At 31.4% G+C, this 26,105-nt stretch overlaps 2 protein-coding genes and 1 pseudogene across 4 annotated transcripts; 1 reads left to right on the top strand and 2 right to left on the bottom strand.

Moving 5' to 3' along the window:
- Positions 1-249: 249 nt before the first annotated feature.
- Positions 250-5,446, bottom strand: LOC116401682 (annotated as a pseudogene).
- A 2,529-nt stretch (positions 5,447-7,975) lies between these two features.
- LOC101208174 (beta-glucosidase 44) lies at positions 7,976-11,643 on the top strand. Of its 3 annotated transcripts, none has more exons than XM_004149096.3 (11): positions 7,976-8,288; positions 8,452-8,510; positions 8,667-8,742; positions 8,871-8,942; positions 9,537-9,624; positions 9,719-9,971; positions 10,071-10,186; positions 10,320-10,537; positions 10,648-10,679; positions 10,756-10,858; positions 11,244-11,643. In XM_004149096.3, the coding sequence occupies exons 1-11, from the start codon at positions 8,057-8,059 to the stop codon at positions 11,513-11,515; spliced, it is 1,521 nt and encodes a 506-aa protein (XP_004149144.1). In that variant the 5' UTR covers positions 7,976-8,056; the 3' UTR covers positions 11,516-11,643. The 3 variants fall into 3 exon arrangements, with proteins under 3 accessions (XP_004149144.1, XP_031739726.1, XP_031739727.1); XM_031883866.1 differs by having other exon boundaries at positions 8,170-8,288; positions 8,671-8,742; XM_031883867.1 differs by lacking the exons at positions 7,976-8,288; positions 8,452-8,510; positions 8,667-8,742; positions 9,537-9,624.
- A 9,319-nt stretch (positions 11,644-20,962) lies between these two features.
- On the bottom strand, positions 20,963-25,568 carry LOC105435178 (regulation of nuclear pre-mRNA domain-containing protein 1B). Its single transcript, XM_031883735.1, is given in 11 exon segments — positions 20,963-21,386; positions 21,562-21,660; positions 21,997-22,112; positions 22,114-22,775; positions 23,016-23,051; positions 23,175-23,258; positions 23,260-23,318; positions 23,481-23,637; positions 23,828-23,983; positions 24,312-24,559; positions 24,960-25,568. Coding segments are annotated over 9 exon segments (1,578 nt in total). The 5' UTR covers positions 25,036-25,568; the 3' UTR covers positions 20,963-21,386; positions 21,562-21,660; positions 21,997-22,012.
- Between the last annotated feature and the right edge of the window lie 537 nt (positions 25,569-26,105).

Here is a 26,105-nt window from a genome sequence, read left to right as displayed (position 1 = left end):
CAAAAATAGTAATTATAAATATATATATATATATATACAAATAAATATATATATATATATATATATATACACACACACGAAACTTTAAAAAGATTAAAAATGATAATATTGACAAAAGTGAAGTATAAAACACAAGGCTGGTGCCAATCAGCAGTCCTTACTACATAAAACTAAAACGAGGGGTGGAAAGAAGAAAAGTAAAGGGAAAAAAGGAAAAAAAAAGAAAAAGAAAGAAAAGGAAAAACGGTAAGAGGAAACGAAAAGGGTTTGTTGGAAAAGGTATCAAAGCCAAATTAGCCCAAATGAAGCTCTTAACATAAACTCTCCCAAAAGTACAGGATCATTCATCCACAAGTTCAGCAGCACCTCAAACGCAAATATGGATTCCCAAGCATCTAAAAGAAATAAGACAACGCAAACTAATAATCTGGCCTGTCAAATGAATACTCCCATCAAAACAATGAAGTTGAAGATTCAAATAAGAAAAATGAAACAAGAAATCAAAGATAGAAAAAAAGAAAAATAAAATAAAATAATAAAAGTAAAAGACCAAAAACCAAAAACACATCCGCATTATTATTGTTGACTGAAATACAACAAAATCAACAAGTTCCCCAAACCCATCTAATCAGAAAAAGCATAGCAAAAGAACGATCATCAAAAGAAAGTACAAAAACAAATTCAGTGAAATGTGCCAAAAAAATCCAAATTAATAATTGAGAAGGATGGGAAAGTGACTAAGTCGGCAATTAAAAGACTGAACCAAACTGGCTCAAAATTAAAAGACAAGCACCATCCGATGGATAGATTTCAGTATTTGTGACCATCAGGAAACATAATAATTCATAAATAAATAAAATAAAATTTTGATGAATTGTTTTCTGGTCGGTACAAGTCAAAGAAAAACACAATTTCAACCTGATAACACTTTTCAAATCATTGGAAGACGAGGCAAATTCTATTGGAAAATAAATGAAAACATGATAAAAAATCAAATTAGGTGAGAAGAAGATCTAAGAACACGAGTGAAACAAGGGATAAGTTTCTTTCGAGTTTGCATGGTGAAGCAATTAGGGTAAAGATGCTTTAAGCTTGAGGATAGCTATTAAGTCTTAGGATGTGTTAGGCCTATTTTGAAAAACATTTCGTTTTTGAGAATTAAATTTGTAAACACTACTTCCTTCTACTTTGAGTTTTTTTTAAAATCAAGCCATACTTTTTAAATTTTACGAAAAAAGATGTAGGCCCCATTCAGTTACCATTTCAGTTTATGGTTTTTGTTTTTTCTGTTTATTAAATTCCGTTTTTAAACTTTGGTTTATTAAAAACAAAAACCATAAATATTAGGTGACTGATTTAAAAACAAAATCCTTCTTTTTACATTTTCAGTTTTCCTTCCTAACTTAAAAAACAAATTTCTTGTTTTAAAAACAAACAAAGTGAATTAGTTACCAAACACACCTATTTTTTAAGAACTAAAAATCAAAAACCAAAAACAGGAAATGAAACAAGCCCGTAGTTTAAAAAAAAATGATTTTGTTTTTGAAATCTGCCATAGAATAAAAAAATATATAAAATATAAGTGATGAATCTCATCTTGGAGAATCTGATTTCAAAGAAATACTTCTGGGTATATTATTCAAAATTGAGATGGAGGAGAGGAGCTTTAAATTGGCCAACTTCCCAGTGCTCAAACGGCAACTTTTTACAAATCTAAAATTCTAATATTATTCAAATTACAAGATACTGACCCAGCTGTTAGCAAAGTAAAAAATAAGTTGTAGTAGAGTTAGTGTTTGTGTTTGTAATTACATCAATAAGAGATGAAAACCATAGAAAAGTAGTGAGAAAACAAACACAATTTTCAAAAACTAAATAGTCATCAGAGGGGGCTTTATTGATTTAGATGGCTACAAGTGTTCTTTTCCTAAAACTTGCAATATTTGGTGACCAATAAAATTGAAAATAAGTTGATTTTAATTTTAACAAACACTTTAAAGTTTATTATAAAAAATGTCATTTCAAAAGGATCAATAAAGAATCAGTTTGAGGTCGCTCGGCATTTGGATGTTTGCTTCTAGATGTGCGTATGTACAATAAGGGTAAAAAAAGAAGGAAAGGATAAAGAAGGTCAAACCAACCGAAAAAGAGCAATGAAAAGACTCAAAAAAACACTTCGAAAAAGAGCTCCAACTGTTACTTAAAAGGAAAGGGAGGAAAAAGACTGAAAAATTTATTGGAAGAAAATAAAGAAATACAAGGGAGAGGCATTAATAGAGTCCCCTTTGAACATCCTTCCAATACATCTTTCTATCTTGAATTTTCTTTTGTTCTTGTCCCAATAATCATCTCCTCCTAAGGATCACAGATATATCCCTAACAGACCCAGGTCAAAAACCCATTAGATCCCTGTATCAGAACACCTGACAGACCCCGCTCAAAGACCCATTAGATCAAAAGTGAGATAGTGGATGGAAACAAATAAAACACAGTCACCAATTTACAAGATCAAAGGACACAGTGCATACTCTACAAGTGTCCAGATTCACCATAGCTATAGAAGTCTCAAGTTCAACCATGCACATTGCTGCCATACCTACCCTCCACTTCCTTGAGGTCCACTTTGGTAGTTATCCCAGACCATGCCTTGAGCCAACTCAAGCAATCACACCTTCTTAGGCGTTCTAAATCCCTTACTACCCAACAATGGCAAAACCAAAAGACATATCTCTCTAGCCCCACTCTCTCAGCTTGACGTAGGTTGTTACAGAATTACATTGTTATTGTCTTGTATTTTATTTCAATTAGCTATTAAGTTTTGCCTGGGTAATCTTTTTTTTTTTTTTTTACTTTGGTGGAAAGGAAACTAATATAATTAGTTTCTATTTCCCTAAGACAGTGGACTCCCTTGTGTACACAATAGACAATACACATTGTTGGGCAATCAACAAAATAAAGGCAAGCCGGTGCTATTTCTCAAAAGTCCAGTAACTGTGATAGTTTTTCAATAATATGAGAGGTGATTGATGTACGTAAAAGAGAACAAAAGGTATTCATACTACATCAAACATCCTCCTCGTATATCTTATAGGAGGATGCATCTCTTAAACCACCGGACTGCCTTTGGTAATGGGAACTCCAATGAGCATTCAAGGTCCTATTAAGAGCGGGAGTTATTATTTAACATCCCAAATCCTGGCTCCCATGTTCGTTCAAAATAACTTTGAGCTACTAAGAATTGTTTTCCCTCAAGATAGAAAGGATGTATTGGCACAGATCTCAAGAACAAGGTAACCCATTACAAGACTTTATTGGCAGAGCCGCAGATGCAACTTCATAACCAAAATTTGTTAGGTATAAGTATAACAAATCAGGTTTATTTGGTCAATTTGATTCTGTTCTTGTAAGCTTAGCAATCCATTTGGATGGGTTTTTAGTCAATCAAGCAGAAATTTTGGTCTTCCAATAAATCAGTTTCAACGTCATTTTTCTAAATCGATACACTTGCTGGCTGTTAAGCCTAAACTTTTACTATAATAGGAGTCGCATCTACCAGCACCCTGTAAACATTATCTCTCCTAAAACCTCTTGCATACCACAGCAACAAGCCATCCTCCTCTAGTTTACTAAACAAAATTCATAAACCTCCTTCTTTACCCAACTCTTTTCAAAGAAGTCCCTACCAATTCCTTTCCAAGTACTTTGAAAACTCTACCCGATGTCATAAACATAAACAAAGATAATATGTGTGAAGTATTAAATAAAGCTGCCTTGGCCAGAGGTCATGACTACCTTTTAAGAAGAGCATTTTTATTCATTGCTAAAGTAGTTTGATTACCACATGAGTTATTTATTTATTTCGAAAGGATTTGATTGCCACTTCATGAATTACAAATTCTCAGAATTACCTCCTAATGGCCATTGGCCATCCTAGGTATTTCATATATCAATCATCTAAGTCACAATTATACACGCAGGCTTTTGTTGATGACAGTCTTAAGTTCTTAACAGTACCCATCAATAATCTATATACTACCTATCACTGTAATTAATGATATGCACTGAATGAAAAGTTGAAACATTTAAATGGTAGAAGTGCAGTAAATAAAAAGAATATGAAACATTTCATACCACAAGTGTGACGTGTATCCTCCGAGAGACCCACCAGCAGCCGCCTGACCCGATTCAGAAACCGTCTTACCGAGCATTGTGCTTGAGTAAATGTGCGGCAACCCCTTCAACGATGACGAACCAGGCCCATAAGAGCCTAGCAATGACGAACCACCAGCACTTAATTGGCTTAAGCCATACGACCCCCCACTGTAACCACTCAAGCCAATCCCAGCCCCAACTGAACTACCAACCAAACCCACTTGACTCATGGGAACTACTCCCTGGTTCAACATACCACCTCCCAAAGCTGGACTCCCATATCCACCATACACCGGATGATTAAGGCCCGGATGTTGAGCAAACAATTGCAAATTAGGAGCTGCGGCCATTGCCGCCATAACCGGCGTCTGATTCTGCCCTAAGCTTTCCGCTGCCTGTGTGGAATTTTGATTCTTGTTCTTCCCCTCAGACGCCCTCTGGCAGTGCAATTTGTTCCCTTCAAACACTTTGTGTGGTTCCTCAAGAGCCTTCCTCGCACCTTCATTCGTTCTATAAATAAAAATGGCATAACCCCTCGATTTCCCTGTCTCGGGATCGAACCCAATCGGACCCATCTCTAAGTCTCCAAATTTCGCAAAGAACGCCCTAAGCCTCTCAGCATCCACATTATGGTGCACATTAGCCACATAAATCTTCCGCGGCCCAACCTCCTGGCTTTGCGGGGGCGGCACTGAACCCACAGAAGCCAATTGACACGAAGTCATCCGGTTATTAATCTTCTTCCTAGGTTCCTTCAACGCCTTAATTGCACCTTGCCGGGATTTGAACAAAATATAAACCCATATCCCTTAGCCTTACCTGTGTTTCTGTCCATAACCACATTGCAATCTTCAATTTCACCAAAAGATTCAAAAACCGAAGTTAGGGTTTCTCGGGTGGTGTCCCAACCGAGGCCATGGACAAATATCTTGCGGTGAGTAACATCGCGGTCGGCAGCAGCTCGAATTTGGGCTTGAAGATTTGGGTCTTTGAGAGCGGTGGTGCAAATGAGCTCAATTAATTGGGTCTTGGAGAAGGGTTCGAGGAGTTTGGGAAGATCGTCGAAATCGGAGTCGGAGACGTCGTCGACTGGTTGAGACTGAACGTTATGTTCAAGCTCTTTCTTGAGTTTCTTATCGACCTTGTTTTCAGATTTCTTGACCAGCTTTCTTTTGGCGGTTTTGTTGGTTCCCTCCATTGGAGAGCTACTGAGCCGGCGGCTTCAAAAGAAGAAGAAGAGGAGGAAGACGAAACAAGGTTTCGGCGGACTGCCCCGAGTCTAAAGCAAATTTTAATATTAATATTATTATTTTGTTCTTTTTTTGAGAAAATCAATTAATATATAATAAAATAGAGAAATTGTTGTCATTAATTTAAGGGGTTTTTTCTTCTTCTTCTTCTTTTTTTTTTTTTTTTGTTAAAGAATAACTTTATGCTAAATTACAAATTTGGTTAAGCTTTGTATATTTATATGGTAGTAGTTTTCTTTTCCATAAATATTAATAGGTGTTGATATATAGTTGATATTTGGTATCAACTTATTCTTTCTAATATAATCATTTTTACAACCTACAAAATAGAAAAAATAGCCTCCATATTATGTTTGGTCATCGACACTTTGACAATCCATATGGTAGAAAGGACATACTAGAAATCTTGTTAAGGTAGAAAAGACGAGAAGACAACTTTACCATTGTGCTAACTAATGTTATTAGTATTATATGTATCTAAAGAGTATGAAGTTGTGTGTGTATATATATAAAGAGCATATATTATACGGCTAGATGGTTGATCTTGTGGATCAATCACCATATTTGGTCAAATAAGTCTATGGCTAAATGTGGGTCTGTCTCCATTCCTAGTCAAACAAGTATTCAGTTATTCTTTCACAATACTAAGTTTTTAATATTTTTTATTTAATCAATTTACTTAAAAATTTAGAGGGAGAGATTTTCCTCTTTTCCATTGTCATGGAAGGGGTAGAGAGGGAAGAGAAAAAATAAAAGGGATGAAAAAAAACGAAGGAAAGCATTATTCATCTTTCTTTCTCCTACTTGGATGGTTGTTTTGTTAGAATTTTGATATATATGTTGAGCTTTTGATTCTTACTTAACTCTAATATCTAATTTGTAGATATCAATCAAGTATAGCTCTTTGTAAGTATGTCTTGCTTTAGGATCGGGTCGAATAGTAATAGTTTAAACACACTTTCATATTAATTTTGATACTAAAACAAGGAAAATTTACCCAACGCGGGAGAAATAATACTTTGATAGTTATATGTTCAAGTTTATCTCTTATTTTATGGTACATGATTTTGCACTGACTAAACTAAAATATTCTTTAAGTAGGAAGGAAAGTTACCAACTAAAGATTCGTATGACTGTCACCACAGTATTAAATAACCTCGTGAATTCTCTTGAATCTCTTGAACACATTTTCTACTTGTATAACTTAGCGTGGAAGTTTAATGAAATTCATCTTTACATTATTATTGGAAGGGATGGTCTTAGAAGTTCAAAATTTAATAAAGTTTTTTCAATATAATTCATGTAAAGGTAAAGGTTAGAATTTGAGATCTCAACAAAGATGGTGCATAATGTTATGCTATTTTTTTTTGACAATTAAACTAAGATTAGTAAAACATAAGTTATAATAGTTATTACTGTCGAACACAACTCTAGCTAACCTAATTGTTTAGGATGAAAATTTCTGCCCAACATTCTGTATTATATATCAACTAATTAACTATAGCCATATATTTTTAATAGTTTTCATTCTATATATAAACAATATCATGTCACCTACTACATAGTTTTTAGTGCTACTGCTTAATAAGGTGTGTCATTAGTTTTTGTTTTTGCAAAATCTTTCTTTTAACCATTGTCATCATTTGATTTATGTAATATTCTAACTTTATTCTAAACATGGATAAGAGTTGGATATGATTTAAGCGAAATAGATAAATTTTATAAAAATAATTTGTAAGCAACTAAATTTATGTTGATATCAAACTCTCATAAGAGATTTCCATATATTAAGAATTGATTTTCGATGTTTGATTTCAAAAATTAATTAATTTAAAATTATTTAATAAGTGGTTTTCTATTTGAGAAATAATTATAAAAAAATTTCTCAAATGAGTGTGTAAAAAAATTAAATAACCATTTTAGAATGATTTCCAATCAAATTACTAAATAAAAATTACATATCATCTCATTTCTCTAACATCCATTTGAAATTATTTTATATTTTTCTAAAATCAATAAACAAACCCTAAATACCTCTAAATTTTACGGTTCAATTTTTAATTGACTATGTTGAAGAAAATGTTTGAAATTTGAAATTATTTCAAAACATACCATTAAATTTTTTTCCTTTACTAAAATGAATTATAATATTTATAAATTAATTTCAAACTATCTAGAGAATTAAATTGTTGTTAAAAGATATCATATCATGACATAAAAAAAAGTCTACATCCCAAAATCTTTAGTTCTTTCATTTGTTCAATCTCTTTTTCAATGAAAATGTCGACTCAAAATATCAAAATTTTAAAAGTATTTGATCGATTTAGTGATAATTAATTCAACTATGTTGGCTTTTGCTATATGTATAGTAATATGTATATATATAAACACTGTGTACGGATGAAAATATATTCCCGTGAATTTACTTTGGATAAGTTCCATTTGTTTTCTTCTGCACTTTGAATATATTCGGTATCTACCAATTACCATCCAAATTCTCCTTTCCTTTCTCTATAATTAAAATAGAAAAATAAAAACAAACCTTTCACTTTTTGTAAATAAAATTTTCCAAACCAATCATTCATAAACTCAAACTTTCTTACTCTTTCTCTTATCTTCTATCCTTTTGCAACAAAAAAAAAAAAAAAAAAACTATGAAAATCTGCTTCTTCTTCCTTCAACTCACTCTCATCATTGCTACAATTTTCGCATCCAAACCAACTTATGACTTCTCCAGTACCATCTTCGACACCGGAGGGCTCAGTCGAGCTGCATTTCCAGAAGGTTTCGTCTTTGGAACTGCAACTTCTGCATACCAAGTAGAAGGAATGGCTGACAAGGATGGCCGAGGCCAAAGCATTTGGGATCCTTTCGTTAAACTCCCCGGTACTCATATCTTTCCATTACTTTTGAGTTCTGATTTAGTTAAAAATGAACTAAATATCATCAGATCTTCTTATTTTTTTCCGATGTGAGAGATTCTCATGGCATAATAAATATAATTGCTTGAGTTATTTTTCCTTGTTTTTTTTGAAATGGTTGTGAGTAGGAAAAATTGTTGACAATGCTACTGGAGATGTAGCTGTGGATCAATATCATCGATACAAGGTATACGTGAATCATGTCATCATATTTAATTGATATTAAGAAGTTTGAATATCCATATATATCTGGTTAATGATTTTTCTTTTTAATCTTAACAAAATTGTTTTTAAATTTCTAATTTTATGTTTTTAATTTAATTTCTTTGTCCGTTTGGAATAGGAAGACATTGATAACATGAAAAAGCTGAACTTCGATGCTTATCGATTCTCGATTTCTTGGCCGAGGATATTTCCAAGTATTTAAAATTTTCTCTTTATACAATATTTTTATCTTTTGAATGGCAAAAATCATTACCTGCAGCTACATAATTATAATTAATAAATAATCTGTTTTATTTCATTTTTGCTTCTTTTTTTTCAATAGATGGAACAGGAGAAGTAAATTGGAAAGGGGTTGCTTACTATAATAGATTGATTGACTACATGATTCAACAAGGTAAAATATTATATGTTACACCCATTCATTTTATTTGATTTCAATTTTAGTATAAAAAAAATTCAAATTATAGCCTATTTAATTAATATCTATTTTATTTTTCGGTATAAAAAATGAAGCCGAATTTATTTAAAATTTTACGACGTATAATTTTCAAATCAGAAAACAAAATGATAAATTAGTTATTATTTACTTACTTAAATAATTAGACTATTTCTTTGTTAGGATATAATGTTGTTATTTTGGACATAGACTCTAGTCATTTTATTTTTAATTTTATTTGAAAGACTTGTCTAGCGAAAATGATAATATATTTAAGTAATCGAGTTTTTTAAAGTATTTTATGGTTTAATAAGACGATCATTACGTCGTAATTGTAATTGACTCTTTATTATTTACGACTTCTTTTAGTAATTATTTCATCGATTTAATTAGTTTGTTTTTTAATTGAACTTATTTTCTCTTTATTTATTAAATTTTTAGTTAAATTTTAAATGTCAAACAACTATTTGTTTAAATTTCAAAAACTCAATATAATAAAATTTTAATGATTATAATTCTATGTGTGTGTTTCCTTTTCATTGCAACGTGAAGGAATCACACCCTATGCAAATCTTTACCACTACGATCTTCCCTTGGCATTACAAGAAAGATATAGAGGTTTACTAGACAAGCAAATTGTGTAAGTTTGATCAAACTTATGTGTATAACTTATATTTTCATACCTACATTGGGTTATGATTGCAATTATTTTCAACATATATATGTGCATGCAGGATCGATTTTACAAATTATGCAGAATTTTGTTTTGAAGAATTTGGAGATAGAGTGAAGAATTGGATGACATTTAACGAACCGAGAGTTATAGCTGATGTTGGGTTCAATAGCGGAATAATGCCTCCTTCAAGATGTTCAAAAGAATATGGAAATTGTACAGATGGGAATTCAGGAACTGAACCTTACATTGTGGCTCATAATATAATTCTTTCCCATGCTAATGTGGTTGATACATATAGGAAGAAATTTCAAGTAAGTAAAGATGCTTTTTTTTTCTAATTATTTATTAAGTTTTGTTTTTATTTTTGTGAATAATATTTTTATTAATATATAGACTTGTAATTTCTATAGGAAAAACAAGGAGGAAGAGTTGGGATTTTGTTGGATTTTACATATTATGAACCTCTCACTAATGAGAAAGAAGACAGAGATGCAGCTCAAAGAGCAAGAGATTTTCATATTGGCTGGTAAAAATTAATATATTAATCCAATTTGTGATTTGTTTTGTGTTCAAGTTTAATTTTTATGTTAAATTGGATCATTAAATATATAATATCAATTTTCACCAACCTATACATATATGTATATGTTTGAAATTAGGTTCTTGCATCCATTTACATATGGTGAATATCCAAGAAGAATGCAAGAAATAGTAAAAGAAAGGTTACCAAAATTCAGTGAAGAAGAGGTAAAAAAGGTGAAAGGGTCAGTAGATTTTGTGGGTATCAATCAATATACAACTTTCTATATGTTCAACCCTACTTGGCCAAAACCAACCACTCCTGGCTATCAATCTGATTGGCATGTTGGCTATGCTTGTAAGACTCTACTACACCATTGTTATTATTATAATTATTTAATCATCTTCTTCACTTCAATTATTTCTATATTCTAATGCTACTTTTTTCTTATAATTTTGTTCCCACAGATGAAAAGAATGGAAAACCAATTGGTCAACGAGTACGTAATTAATCTTTAACATCGATTGAGCGATGTTCGCTTTTAACTACTAAATATAACTTTTGATTGGTCTCAGGCTCATACCGGATGGTTGTATGAAGTACCATGGGGAATGTACAAAGCTTTGATGTATGTGAAGCAACACTATCGAAATCCAAACGTTATAGTTTCAGAAAATGGTAATTCACTCTCAATTTCTGTTTATTTGTTTTTGATCAGTTTTAGTCATGAGGTTATATTTATTACTAATTCCTTTTTTCATAAGAAAAAAACTGTACAGAATATTCCCTTTTATAATTATTTTTCTAAAAATGTATATGATTTGTATAGATTTTCAAATCATTATCCCTACAAGAATATGGTATCTTTGAAATAATCGTAATCAAAATTTGAAAACAAAATATAGGAATTTTGAAAACTCATTCAGCATTTTTTTCTCACATGATATTTGATAATTGGGTTTGCACTAGAAGTCGTCGTTATACGTACATATGTTGGCAAGTAGCTGGTAGCAGGTATTTTGTAACAGTTAAACGTTTAATTCTATTTTAAATGCAATGATAGGAATGGACACTTCTGATATCCCACTTCCTGAAGGGTTAAATGATAGAGAAAGAATAAATTACTACAAGACATATTTGCAAAACATGAAGAAAGCCATTGATGATGGAGCTAATGTGAGTGGATATTTTGCATGGTCTTTGCTTGATAACTTTGAATGGCTATCAGGTTATACTTCAAGGTTTGGTATCATATATGTTGATTACAAACACAATCTCAACAGAATTCCTAAGATGTCAGCCTATTGGTTCAAACAAATGATTAGTAAGAACTAGGAGTATAATTAAACCTAGCTCAAGTAATATTTTAAATGCTATTGGTAACTATATATATATATATTATTCTCTTCCTTTCTTATATTTATAAGAAAATAAATGATTGACGAACAAAACATATTAGTGGATCATCTTTTACCAAATTTTGAAATTGAATGATAATTGATATTTTATGAATCGAATTATGCTTATATTCTCGAGACTCTTTAAATCTCTTTTTTTAATTTCACTAAGATAAATACTTTTATCTTATATATATATGCAAATTTTTTTCATGATAGTCTCTACTTAATTTTGTTTTTTATACATGTGTGTATATGTACATAGAGGAAAAATTGAAGTTGATGTTAGGACATCTTTTACATGTCAATTTTGAACAACTGTGTTCAATATTTTGTCAGGCATTAAATTATTTGTGGTCATTTGTATCTTTTTACTTATGTAATATTTTATTTTAAAGTAATATTAATTAAAGCGAACTCAACTAAGAAGTTTATAGTTAAATTCTTCTACCGTACCAAATTTAAAAAAGAAAATAGTATTCACCTTTTAAATGATTTTAGAAATATTATCATGGTCTGATTCTTTTCCCTTTAAAAGTTGTAACTTAATTTGGATATAGTTTCAATTAGTTCCTCTTTACAAGTTTCAAATTTACTAGTTGTGGTTTGAATATTTAGTTTAAATTAGGCGTGATAGTTGGCTTAGTTTTCTTTATCTTGTATATATCTAGTCAAGAATCAATAAATAAATTTTTCAAAATGACTGTAATCTGTTTGATTTAAAAGTTTTATATAGGTTAATTAGCTCAATAAGTATGCAATTATGATGGCACATATCTATAACCTCGTACAAAATATGGAGGAAAGTTCACGAACCCTAGGTCAATTGACATATACTCAAGTCATTATGACTTTAAGAAAAAAAAAAAGAATTAGTCATTTATGATTCTAAAAAAAAACTCATACTAAACTTACATCTTAAAGCCTTTAACGAACTTAGGCACAAATACTCGTCTAGTACTAGCCCATTCTCTTTTGTGCGTCATATTTAAATTGAAACTAAACTTAAATATTTAGATCGAACTCAAAAGATTCTAATTTGTAATTTAGTCGCGACAACATTCTTGTTAAAAAATGATGACTAGCTAACCAAATTAAACTGCACCTCTATTATCTATTATATCTTAGTCACAATGAAATTAATTAAGTACAATAATATTATCAATTGGTCAATAAAGGGGACTAATCCAACTTGGATCCCAACAACAACAACGTGGCTGATAGTTAAGGAGATAAGACCCTTCTATTGGTATGATATCATGGGGTGTGTTCTTAATCAAATTAATTAAACCCTTAATTAGAAAAAATTGAAACAGTTACAATGTCCAACTAGGCAGCTTCCATTTCAATAAACCACATCTGACGTGCCATCATTTGTGGTTACTAATTAATAGTTATGCCACTTAGAAAAAGCCTAAGCCACTTAGATTATTAATTATGATTATAATTATTAATTTCATTTTCATTGAGTCTATGTGTGGTTCTTCCACTTTAATGACCTGAAAAATGCCTTTTTCTCCTAAGCACTATTATTCATTCTCATTCGTGGTTTCATTAATAAAAATCATCTCTAATATAATCTAATCATTCACATTAAGTAGTAATAATAATAATATACCAAAAACATGGGCTTTCATTCTTCACCAACTCTCTTAAGAGTGTGGCATGCTTAGTGTTGTTGTACTTTGGGTTTTATATATTTTAATTCAATTTGTTGGTAAATAGTTGGAATTAGTCGGTTTCCTATGAAATCATCACCAAAAGGATGTTTGGCTATTAGTTTTGATGCATATACATCTATCTTTTTTGTCAACTTTTGGAGTTTTTTTTTCCTCTTTGACAATGTGGGTAAAGAAAATCGAACATATGATATCGAGATTGATAGTAAATATTTTATGTTGGGTTGAGTTATACTCGTTTTGGTATAAATAATAAAATAAGCACACAAAGATGTCTAAATTTAAAGTTGAGAAGTTGGAGCTTGTTATTATCAATCTCATGGTTTAAAGGGTTAGTAGAGATAGTATAACGGAACGGTTTTATGAGAAAAAATTCATATAGTGACTTAATCAAGCTTAAATAAACAAAACCACATCCAAAAATGTTAAGAACTTGACAATCAAAGATAAATAAAAAATAAAAAGCGAACATAAACAATAGAGAATAATCAACACAAAGATTTAACATATAGTTCACCAACAGTGTGTTAGCTACATTCACGTGTAAAGGAAGAGTACAAACTTTATTAGCAAGAAAATATCATACTATAGATTCAATTGTTGTTAGAGAGTTTAATATTGTGCACTGTTCAAAGCCTTATAGAGCCAAAATAAAATAACATGAATACAAATACAACTTAATATATTTGTTTCATCGCCCATGTACTCTAGTTGATATTGATGTACTAGGTGACAAGACCGTTATATTTTGGTCATACATTCAGAACGTCAAATAATAAATTCAAAGCATTCCAACACAAAACATTAATACAAGCTCGGATTTCTAATTTTGGGTTTTCAGAAACCCTACTTCATGGTTAAAATAACATATTATTAAAACTCAAACTAAAATAATCTACGCTCCACGCACAAAATCATTATAACTCAACTATAATAACCAATTATTGCCTCAAACGCTTCTTTATTTAGAGGGTGAAAAAGATTTTTGTTTAATTTCCTCACCAATTTGGCTTAGCATTATTTTATTCTTAACATATATGAATATGTGTCTAATAACTATATGGGAGTTGTAACCGTACACCATTTTAGACATACCGTATCATGACTCTTTGGATGACACCTCAAATCTTGATCTAAAAGCATAGAATGATTCATAAAAAAGGATACACATTCATATATCATAACGCACCAAATCTCATCAAAACTTTACAGTTAAGCATACTCGAACGATATAGTACTAAATTTGGTGATCACTTGGAAAGTCTTCGTTTTCACCTATTTAGAGAAATAATGTTCAAGAAAGTCACCTCAAGGCAATAAAAGAAGCTTAATATCTTTGATTTCAAATATATCATCCCATCATTTTAAGCACTTTGAGTTTAGCATATGTTAGCTACAACCGATATAACGAGTTCTTATACTTAGAGTTGGAGAGAGAATTTTTTATGTGGTTGTAATAATTTTTGACAAAGTATATTTTTTTTATTTCTCACTTTAATTTTTGCATAATCGTGTGATAGTAGTAAGTGGTTTTATTCCAATAGAAAGTGAGTAAAAAATGAGCATTGGTTTGATTGGGAAGGAACCCTTAGGTTCAACTTAATTTCTAATGTAATTTAGTTATATTATTGGTTGATAAAAAAATTTATATTAGTTATAAAAAGTAGCTCCTTCTTTTATGACAATGACAGTTGAATTTGATTAATTATTAATTAAGAGAAAACATATTGGGTTTGGAGCATATGAGATTTAATTAATTTATTAAAAGCTTTGCAGCCCTAACCAAAGCCATGCATGGCTTATAAATACTACCAATTTCAAAGCTTCTAAATACACCAAAACAAAAACTAACTTCCAACAACAAGAAAAACCCAAAATAATAATTCCAATATCTTCTTCCTTCTTCCTTCTTCCTTCTTCCTTCTTCCTTCTTCCTCGATCTTCTTTATAGGCCTCCTTCTTTCTCTATATTCTCAAAATCATGTCATCCCTTGGAGCTTCCTATGCCAAAATCCACCTCCTACAGAAGCAACAAAAGGAGAAACTTGAGAGAATGGAACCAAATCGATTCTCCCGAGGAGAGACCGCCACCGCCACGGGTTCCTCTAGTGGTGGTTCTTTGCTTGCAAGGAATAAAAAAGTTCACCCGGGAAGCATTGCTCCGACGACCACAGTCGACAGCTACAAAAATAGAACATGATCAAGTTATATATTTGACTTTATGCTTCCGGCCCTTCTTGATCATGACCTGTTTTCCTTCTTTTAGTGTCTATAAAATCGAAAAGCTTTTGTTTGTGTAAATGTGTTTAAAAATGTCTGTCCAAAGGCCAAAAGAAAAAGAAGAGGAAGAAGAAAGAAGAATAGTATAAGTGTGTCTTTTGGTCTGATCTACTCTTTTCATGTTCTCTAGTCTGTACTTTTCCAATGTTTTGCTGTTAATTAATTAAGGATGTAATTGTGTCTTAATGCTTTATAAGGTAAAGTATAACACTTTAGTTTTTATTATACATATATATATAGTAATTTTCTCCTTTGACGTCATGATAGCTATAGAAAAGTATTTGGACAATATACATCTCACAACTATATCTATTCATCTCAAAATGAACAAAGTGAAGAAAAAATTCAAAACAATTAATTATTTTATGTAGAGATGTGAAGAAATAAAATAACTATATACATTTGTAATTTGTAACCTGTTACATTAACATTTGAAAATGAAGATGAAGTAAGTTGTAACTAAAACATGTGAATAGAGGATATGTGAGGGTTTGGACCTATCATTTTCAATATTGATTTCATAAGAAAGGAGATTCATATCATCCTCATTAGAGGGAGGTATGATAGAGACATGAGCTCACAAATTATTTTGGATTATCTTTTTATATTGATAGCAAGTCTATGAGAGAGGCCAAACATGTGAAATGTTCTCAAGTTTTAATGATGGCTTCCAATAATAATAATAATGGAATTGCAAGTTTATTTGGATTGGAAAAACTTTCTTCATAGTTGACTTTTAAAAGTGGACTACTATCCATAGTGCCACCCACTAAAACCAATTAATTTATAACTCTTTAGAACAAAGTCAAATTAATTATATCCAATTTGGATCTACTTTATTTCTTCTTTTTTTTTTTATTGACTGAAATTAATTAAATTTTGATTTAAAAGCCAACATTTACAGCAATTGGTTTCAGTGTAATACTAGAGATAATATAGTTAGAGAGGTTCACTTTTCTATGTATAGATTCTAGGTCAAAAGGATAAATGTAATCAACAAGGCTCAGAAGTGGAAAGTTAGACCTTTGACCTTAACTATCCCACGAACATCAACCTAAGCTCCAAGGGTTAAGTAGCCTAGCTTAGTTGGTCCAATGATCCTTTGAGTTGGGTCGAAAAGTTCAACTTCCACCTCCTAATAAGTCGTCAACAACACCATCCGATAACTTTAATATACGATGATATGTCCAACATACCCCCGAACTTAAGTATTTTACCTAGGATTCGATCATGTTATCAGATAACTGCTTTAAGGCTACTTCGATAATCTGATGGGTAATAAGGACTTTTTGGTTTTGTCACAGCCTGAGTTGGCTTCTACTAATTGGTTGTTGTGTAATATGGACTTTTTTTTGCCTATCCTAGTAGTGCTCTCAAGCATCATCGATGATGATCTAACGGGTAATAAGGACGTTTTGGTTGTCATAGCTACCGCTAGGATTGACCAAAAAAGTCCATATTATCCAACAACCAATTAGTAAAGGCTAGCCCAAATTTGTGACAACCAAAAAGTATTTATCACCATCAGTTCATCGGCGATTCCTTTGATATATATTTTGAAAATTAAATGAATAATAGAAGAAAACCTAGGTCAACCTCTTTTATAAATATATCATTATAACTTTATATTGGATAACTTGATTCCTGCCCTTAAACTATTTATAAATTTAAGCATTGGAGTGTGTATCACAAAGTATCATATTAGTCTATAGAATTTTTCTCTTTGCAAAATATGTTCTACTCCCCTTCAAACAAATTCACTTCACTATTGTTATTAGGGAAAACATATTTTGTTGTTCAAGTTTTCACATCAACATCTTTCATTTAATTTGTGTAGTGATATAATTTGTTTTTCTTGCAATCCATTTTTAAGAATCTGCACTAAATTTAAGTTTGAGTTATCTGCATAATTCCCATAAATCGAAACTAAATTTAGAAAACAAATTAGAGAAGTTGGATTTTAAGAACACATGTTTTTTACTTCTAGAATTTGATAAATTTAAATGTTTTTTTATGAAACAGGAAGAAAGTTATTTTTTTATTTAAGAAAAGTACAATTTTCTCAAATTAAAAAAAGAAAAATAAACTCAAATAACAACTAAAATGGAGTCTTGGGTTTTAATTATTCTTTAAAACTAATGTGGTTTGCCTTTTGCTTACACACCTTTCTTTTCTACATTTTTAAAGTACTTTTAAAACCTTAACGAAACTGAGATAACAAGGAAATTTGAAATTAATTTTCAAAAAGTGGATTATTATCAATAAATCTACTCTTGCATTAGTGATATATTTGATTAATTTATTGGGTTTGTGGTGAGGATCATTACTATTGGTGCCCTAGGTTTTATAACGTGGATTATTATTATTTTAATCAATCTTCTTAATCTCTATTGATAAGTTAAGCAATTTATCACAGTATTTATAACAAAACATAATTAAAATTTTCCTACTTCATTACTCATTTTATATATAATTTATTCTAAATTTATATACTAATTTAGTTCGTATTTGAATCAATTTAGTCTTTTATTTTTAAAATGACTAAGGCTCACTATCTTTTAACCACCATTAATACTAATTATTGTTGGTAATTTAACGTTGTTAATGTACCCCTTTTTGTCACACATGACATTCATAAAAAGGAGAACACATGTGTGCTAATGCTTACCTTGGAATCTGCTTTAGGATGATTTTTCTATTTGAATAGATATTTTTCATATAATATTCTCCTCGAATGAATCTAGATTCAAAATTATTCCTTCCATGTATATTTCAACCAATCAAATCTAGCTAGTAGATGAACATTTTCACTCATCAATTAGAGTAATGAATAGTATTTCTAAGACTAACAATTAAGTATATTAAAACATTTTTTTAAAATGATAAATATAGCAAGATTTGTCTCTAAAAGACTATACCAAATAGAGACTATTTATATAAGTGATAAATTTTACTATGGCTGTTGAGCATAAATTTGGTTATATTTTCAACAAAAGAAAAAACAAAAAATTCTTATACATGTTATTGTTATATTTGTGACAATTGTTTTTATATATTGATAAATGATTGATTAATGTAGTGTGGGAATTGAAAAATGGTGTTATGTTATGTCTTGTTATAAGGAGAAGAAAACATAGCAGGAAGACCCCACCAATGTGTCTTAATATATGAATGAAAAATAAAGCTAACTTTCGGCAGCAACAGAGTGTGACACATAATTCCCCAATTGCTCAATTGTTAAATGATATTCATATTTCAAAATTAATAATAGTCCTTTGTATTTGACACATTGCTCCATAATAACCCTACAACTTGTCTCAAATTAAAGATTTGTGGTTGACAGATGAGTTTCATAACCCATTATTCTCTTTATCATTATTGTTGTTATTTAATTTTATATTAATATTCAACACCCACCAAGACCAATATTGAGAAGCTATATATGTCTATAATAATATGTACACTATTGTTCTTATATATTATCATTATCATTCATATAATTTTATTTTAGAACAATTTGAGGGCATGCACTCACCAAATCAGAAAAAGCTACCAGCGTGGCTCTCCTTTTTGTTTTTGAATTGTGTTGTGTGAGGTCCCTCCACCCCCACAATTCATCTTAAATAATAACACATCTCAATCACTAGGGTTCTAATTTTTTTCTTTAAAAATGATTGAGTTCATTCAATCGTTTTCTTATTAATGTGTGTTCGATAAAGCTGATGTTAAACTTTGAACAAGAAATTAAATGTACCTAACTTTCATTCAACCCTCACAATGAATTTATTTGATGGAGAGAAATTAAAAGTGATCTACGAAGGAAAAAATTTACAAATCGACCATTATATAATATTCGTCACACACACTTACACTCTAATGCTTTGAGTTGGGAAAGATTATGGAAGTGAAGAAGGTTGAGAGTATGATTCAAATTATTTGATTCATATGAATAATGTATAATTATAGAAAAGTATTTTCTTTAATTTTATGTGGAAATTAGCCAGGTATTTGATATAACAACAAGAAAAAAAATGCAAAAAACTAGAAACAGTATTTAGTTATAATCTCCTTGATGTATCGGAAATTAATTATTGTTCATCAATAATGTTAGCTTTCTAAGTCTATATAAAATATGAAAGGTGTGCACATTAATAGTAGTGGGGGTCTATTTTACTATAATGTGACAGAGATATACTTAAATAATTAATCCTTACTTATAATGGTTATTAAAGTTATTAAGGATTAGTATTTAAACAACTATTGGCTTTTGAAATCACTTGTCACTTTGTGTTTGCACAGAGTTTTAGAGGATGGAGAGTTTTCAATTCTTCGTACTTTTAACTGATTTACTTTATTTGCTCAAATACACGTACCAAAGAGTGAAATATAAAGAATTGTAAAATTTTTTGTTCCCAATAATTACGGAGGTGAATGGATGAAAAAAGAAATAGTAAACATTCAAAGTAGTAATTGATGTCTTCTCTACTCAATCAATACAAAGGTATTGTCTGTTGGGTAGTGGTTTAAATTAAGTAAATAGTCGGGTTTTGATTGGATGTTTAGTTGTATCAAAACGTAATGTAAGTTTATAAAATTGAGAATAACTAATTCGTTACTCAAACTCTCTAGGTTAAATAAATTAAAAGTTTTGTCAAAGTTTTATTAATGTTTTTGTTCAATATAACGTAGTGGTTCATTCATGGTTCCTATTTGTAAAATGCAACACTTATCATATTAACCTTAGGAGTATTCATTATCCCCTTGGTTTATCTTTGGTTGGTTTGGTTGTGATTTATGAAACTAAAATAAATTTAAAATTATGTCATTCTTTTCATAATTTTAATCACTTTAGTCCCTTCTTTGAAAAAAAAGTTAATCACTTTAATCCCTCTATTATTGGTTGTGACTAAATCGTGAAATTAATCTCACAAGGTATTTTAGTGCGATTTTTAGAGATAAAAAAGTAATTTTGAATTGACTAAAATAGAATAGAATATAAATAAACCAAAAATCATTACAAAAAAAGTAAGTTGATTGTAGTTATGTTTTATAATTCATTAGTAAATACAGCAATATTTCAAATTCTATCTACACCAATAGACAATAATAGAAAGTATGTATATCTATCCATCCCTATCAAAATCTTTCATAGATAAAAAATAATTCCATCCAAACATATTCTCTTCATTTTTAAAACAAAGATTCTATTAAATTTACCATAACAAAAAATTAGAGCAAAAGTTAAGGACAGTATTTTAATTATTAAAAAAAATAGAAAAAAATAGGCGAACATTTTCTTTCATCAAGAAAAGAACAAAATATCAAAAATGGAAACTTAATGAGTACTTATCCATTTTTTCCCTTTAAAAATTAATATAATCATTGAAATTTTTTTTTTTAGCAAAACTTTAAGCTATTACTTGTGATTAGTTAAACTACTTTGATAACTGTAGGTTAAAATCAACCATGTTCTATGTTAATTCATTGTCCTTTTATCGTTTTCGAGCTGCTTGGCACCGTTTTCACCATAGCTTCACGAAGCTAAGCTCGCAAAGTCTGTTTTGTGCCTTTGAATTTTCATTCCCAAGCTGTCCCAATAAGCATATTCGTATCTTATTGATTTCTAAAGAAACTTCCTTATAAAATTTCCATGAAGCCAGCCACTATCTTATGTAATTTCCCCCACTATAGCCATTTGCTAGCACTTTCACAGCTTCAACAATGAAGAACATAGACATTTGTGCGGGATACCTTCTCGTCGTCCATCTGTCTGTCATCTGCTCTTTCTTTTATGGGTACAATGGTCGTCGTCACTTTGAACTCATAAAATTGAATTGAACCATATGGAACCTATATTTAAGAAATCATAGGGCTGAGTGATCTCTCCCAAAAGTGTAGAGCCCTATATATACCAGTTACATTTCCATATTTTATGTATCCTCCCCACAAAGTAGGGCAGAGGGAGAAAGACAATGATATAAATTTAATTATCTCAAAATATGCACTAAAAATCACAAGTCCTTACCACCACAGCTCGATATGATTTAGCTCTTGCTTCGTTCACAGGCTCATTCGTTTAGAGATCAACGTTACACGACGAGCGTGGCACTGTCTAAAACTTGACCTGACATCCAAAGGATGAAGTAATGTACAATAAGTCAATGCTTGGAATAATAAATCTACACAAAACTTCCTCAAATCAAACTGAAACATAAAAGACTTTTAATATGTCTAATGTCACAAATGTTCTAATGGTCTGCCCCTTGAAGTAAATAATGATTATGAAGGTCCCTAATGTTTCAGAACCAAAAAGCTTGGTTCGATACTTTATAAATTAAGCCCAATTGTAGAAGCCCATTACCACTATCTGTCTTCAAATCAAATTCCATTATCCCAAGGTACATGAACAAAATTTAATGACAATCACTAATCAATAGGTTCGGTCCAAAAGAGAAGATACCTTTAGCACAAAACATTCACTGAGAAGGGGGAGGATGACCATAATACACCATCCCTGGCGGCTGAAGCGGTCTAAAACTAGGTGCCAGAGGTTGCTGCGTGAAAGGGACCGGTTGTGTTTGTAATCATAGGTGATGGTTGTTGAGCCAAGGGTATTGTCTGTTGCAGCATCTGCTGGGTCAAGGGCACCACTGGACTAACCATGTGGGGCATTGGTGGTGGTGGTACCGGAGTTGAGCTTGGAAGACTACCATAACCATATGGGGTTAAGACTCCATTTGAGAGCTGCAAATATTGCTGAGAAGGTGCACTTGGAAGCATCTGATACTGAGTCTGTGAATTCGAGGCTTGGCTCTGCATTGTTGGTTGGGGCACCATAACTGATTGGTATGAATGGTTAGCGGGAGCAGCAAGGGGCTGCATAGACATGAAAACATTAGGATCTGAACCAACGGCTGACGCTTCAGGTTTTGTGATAGAATTAGCAGAGGAACGCATGGGCTTTGATGCAAATGCATTCAATCCATTATTAGTCTTTGTTAGATTAGTATGCTTTGCCTCCTCAGCCGCAAATGTGGAGAGAACCGATGTCATGATCATTTGTGAGGAACTAGAAGCTGCAAGCTTGTCCGCAACCTCTGCTGCAATGGCTGCAGCCGACTTCTTAGGAGTCTGTCCTGCTTTTGCATTTGAATCAATGATGGAAGTTTTCGATACATAACCTTCATCATTTAGCCGGTTTTGCATATTTTTAGCCTCTTCTGCTTGAGCCTGAGCCACCTGTAGTTTTTGAAGTTCAAAACAAAATGAGTAATGGCAACAAAAAAACTCAATCATCAGCACCCATCAAATTCACATGAATTAAATTATAGGTGTCCACGGTAAAGCTTCATTTTTCCTCCATATAACAAGCCAGTCCCTCACTTTCATATTATAAAACTAAAAATACTCATGTTGAAGTTCAAATAAATGTCAAATACAAGCACAAGCAAAACAAGTCTATTTCACTCAAGAAAATACCTGCATCTGGGTTCGAATATTCTCCAGCTCCGATTCCTACAGTTAATAGTCAGTTTCCCAAATTTGTCAATTGTAAGTACTTCATAATAACATAATGTAATACAGAAATCAAAATTGTTCAAACTTCTAAGGAAATTGAGAAAGGATTGATCAAGATACCTGAACATGCAAAGCTTCTTTTAACTGAGTGATAAGTGCCAGGCGACTGGCTTCAACCGATTGCAATTTCTCAATACACTGTTTTCAAAACACTTTCTTCCTCTTCCAGTTCTTTGGCTAACTTTTTACGCTGAGGATTTTTTGCTGGTGGATAATCATAGAAACTCAGAGACTGTATAATTTGACAATTGAAAGATGGCATAATAAAAAATTTCAACTAAGAGTACAAATCTTTCAAAACAAATTAGATGCATAATGAGAGAACATTGAGACAATGTAGACAACATTAAATAATTGTTGTCATACCCATGGAACAAGCAAAATCAACGTCATTTTCCATCTTCCTTACACGTTGAACCGCAGAATTACAGTTGGTCATCTCAGTTTCTTCATTAGAATATTCACTAAGGACCAAGTGGAATGCTGATACTATTTTTTCAGCTGCACTTCCAATAGACAATTTCTGCGTACCAAATTAAGGAATAATGTCAACTCAACAACGAAATCATTGGAAGTAAAACAAATATATATAATATTGATAATAAGAAAACTAAATGGAAACAGTCATGGAAAATCAAGACAGGGTCTTGCATAACTTCTGGTGCCACCAAAAGAAAATTGGAAAAAAAGCTTAAGATAAAATAGTCGCTCACCGTTCTAATTGACCGTGAATCTCTTTTGACAATTCTGACTGATCGAGTACGTTTTTTGCTAAACTCTAGAGGTGGAGGTGCCTCTTCCCCAAGTATTACATCTTTGAGGCTTCGAGTCCGGGATCCAAATACCTTCCTTTGTTCCCATATATCCACCTAAGAAGGTGCAAGAAAAATTTGATTAACAAGTTCAAAGGAAGGAAAAAAAGGCAAAATAAAGGCCTTAAAATAAGATCCTAGAAGTACTTTCTGAAAAATTTTCATGCTCAACGAATCCGCAATTTGTTCATTTAAAGTAGACACAAGTACATGACAACAATCTCCAATACTCAATAAAAGGGAGTAGCTGCCCTGATAAATTCCATTAATTGCATCTTCAATTTTTATCAGTATTCACCAACACATTTAGTTGGAAAATCTTAAAACGTGCAAGAGAGTTAGACCACTCGTCCGAGAAGAGGAAAAGCAAATAACTCAAACTTACCAATCTAGAAATTACATTCTTTCCATGGCTGTCACCATTCTCAAGGACATCCTTAAGTGCTGATGGAAGAACCTTCCAGAACTCAGTAACAAATTCATTTCCCTTACGCTTACTATTTTGTAAGATATCATTAGCAAGATACAAAAGAGGAACTTTCTGAACCATTTCAGAATTGTGGAACTGCTTATCCCATGTTGCAACAACCAATTCAGCCTTGCCTCTATGAAATATACACCAATGTGACAAAGCTATAGGAAAAGAGTTAAGAATGACAGAAACATCTCTTGTAACAAATTCAACATGATGACACAAGCAACTAAAGGTAACAGAATTAACAAACACTCTCTAATAAGCAACAATACCAAAGAGATTAATTACAAAAACCATTAAGAAAAAAGCAACAATTGAAGTGTAATACCCAAATTCTATAAAATCCCAATCCAAGCTTTGAAGGGTATAAAGTAATCAATCAACCTCTAGGCTCTAGAGAGTTGAAACAACAGAAGATAAAATGGGCAGGCTCAAACAAAAACGAACTAAGAAAAAAAATCATCAATTGGAAGCTTTCGAACACTACCTAACTAAAAACAAGAAGAAAAAAGGCAAGAACCCCAAATGGGGTAACAAAAACGAAATAAAAAAGGATACTTTCAATACACTGCTGCGTGCTATTGAGCTTCGACAGCTTATCAGCAAGTATTTGCTCACTGAACACACTATTCATTCCAGTACAGCAGCAAACTAGAGCGAGAACCCGATAACAAAACGAACAGTAGAAATCCCTAGAAGCGCAACAAGCAAAAGGAGAAAGATCTGAAAGGTGGAATCAAGCATAGGCAGCTTAAGATGGAAAAGAAAACCAAGAATCGAAGGAAGAAAAAAGGGATTGAACCAAGAAAAGAGGAAGCGGGAAGAAATCAAAAGGTGATGAAAGTAGAGGGTTGGGGAAAAATGCAAGAAAAAAGGAAAAGGAAAACAAGAGTTGGAATGAAATGGAAAATTGGGTATTTGGGTATCTGTTGAAAGGGAAGAAGAAACGGAATCGGAGAAGGAATCAGGTGAAATTGAAGGAAACAGAGTTGCAGAGGAGGAAGAAGAAGAAGAGAAAAGAGAAAAGAAAAAGGGGATGGTTTTAGAAAATTGGAAGAAATTTTGGGGAACGTTTTGGCGCAAACAAATGAAAAAAAGGAAATAAACGCTTCTCCGATTCTTGTAAACTCCCTTCATACCGCTTCCCTAAAGTTTTTCCATTCCCTTTTCCTTTTTTTTCTTTTCTTTTTTCTGTTTTTTAACTTACATTGACAAATTTTGTATGTAATTAAATAGATACAATTTTCGATGTGAAACCACTCAACATAGTTAAATGGTGTAGTTTCTATTTTTTATTAAATTCTTGGAAATTTCCTCACTAATTTTTTTTAAAAAAATAAAACAATACAAAAATATATATGAGCTCTCACTAATTACAGCATCATCAATTTTTCCATAGATTTAATTTTTGACTAATACTTAACTTCTTGACCAGAAAATTTTAGATTTTACTTTTTAAGTCATAGATTGCATGTATACAAAAAGAATTTACAACCTTTCAAATGAAAACTGTCCCATCTAAAACTTGCAACATTTTTTAAGTTTAAATTTAAGATTGCAAACATTTATTCGATTAAATCAAAAGTTTGAAGTACCCATTGGTTACTTATTCGTAACCATGGGTAAATTCTTTTTGAGTACACCCCACATTGCTTGAAAGTTGAAATAGCTTATAAATGTTGGATACCAAAACTAAACAAATTC

This window comes from Cucumis sativus, chromosome 4, assembly GCF_000004075.3.
Source record: "Cucumis sativus cultivar 9930 chromosome 4, Cucumber_9930_V3, whole genome shotgun sequence".
NCBI lineage: Eukaryota > Viridiplantae > Streptophyta > Magnoliopsida > Cucurbitales > Cucurbitaceae > Cucumis > Cucumis sativus.
The sequence above is the reverse complement of the archived record's forward strand: the minus strand, read 5'-3'. Positions and strand labels throughout refer to the sequence as shown.

Coding starts and splice junctions, on each gene's coding strand:
- LOC101208174 (XM_004149096.3), top strand. CDS start 8,057: ATGAAAATCTGCTTCTTCTTCCTTCAACTCACTCTCATCATTGCTACA. Junction 8,511..8,666: donor ATCAATATCATCGATACAAG/GTATACGTGAAT, acceptor CGTTTGGAATAG/GAAGACATTGATAACATGAA. Junction 9,972..10,070: donor CATATAGGAAGAAATTTCAA/GTAAGTAAAGAT, acceptor TAATTTCTATAG/GAAAAACAAGGAGGAAGAGT.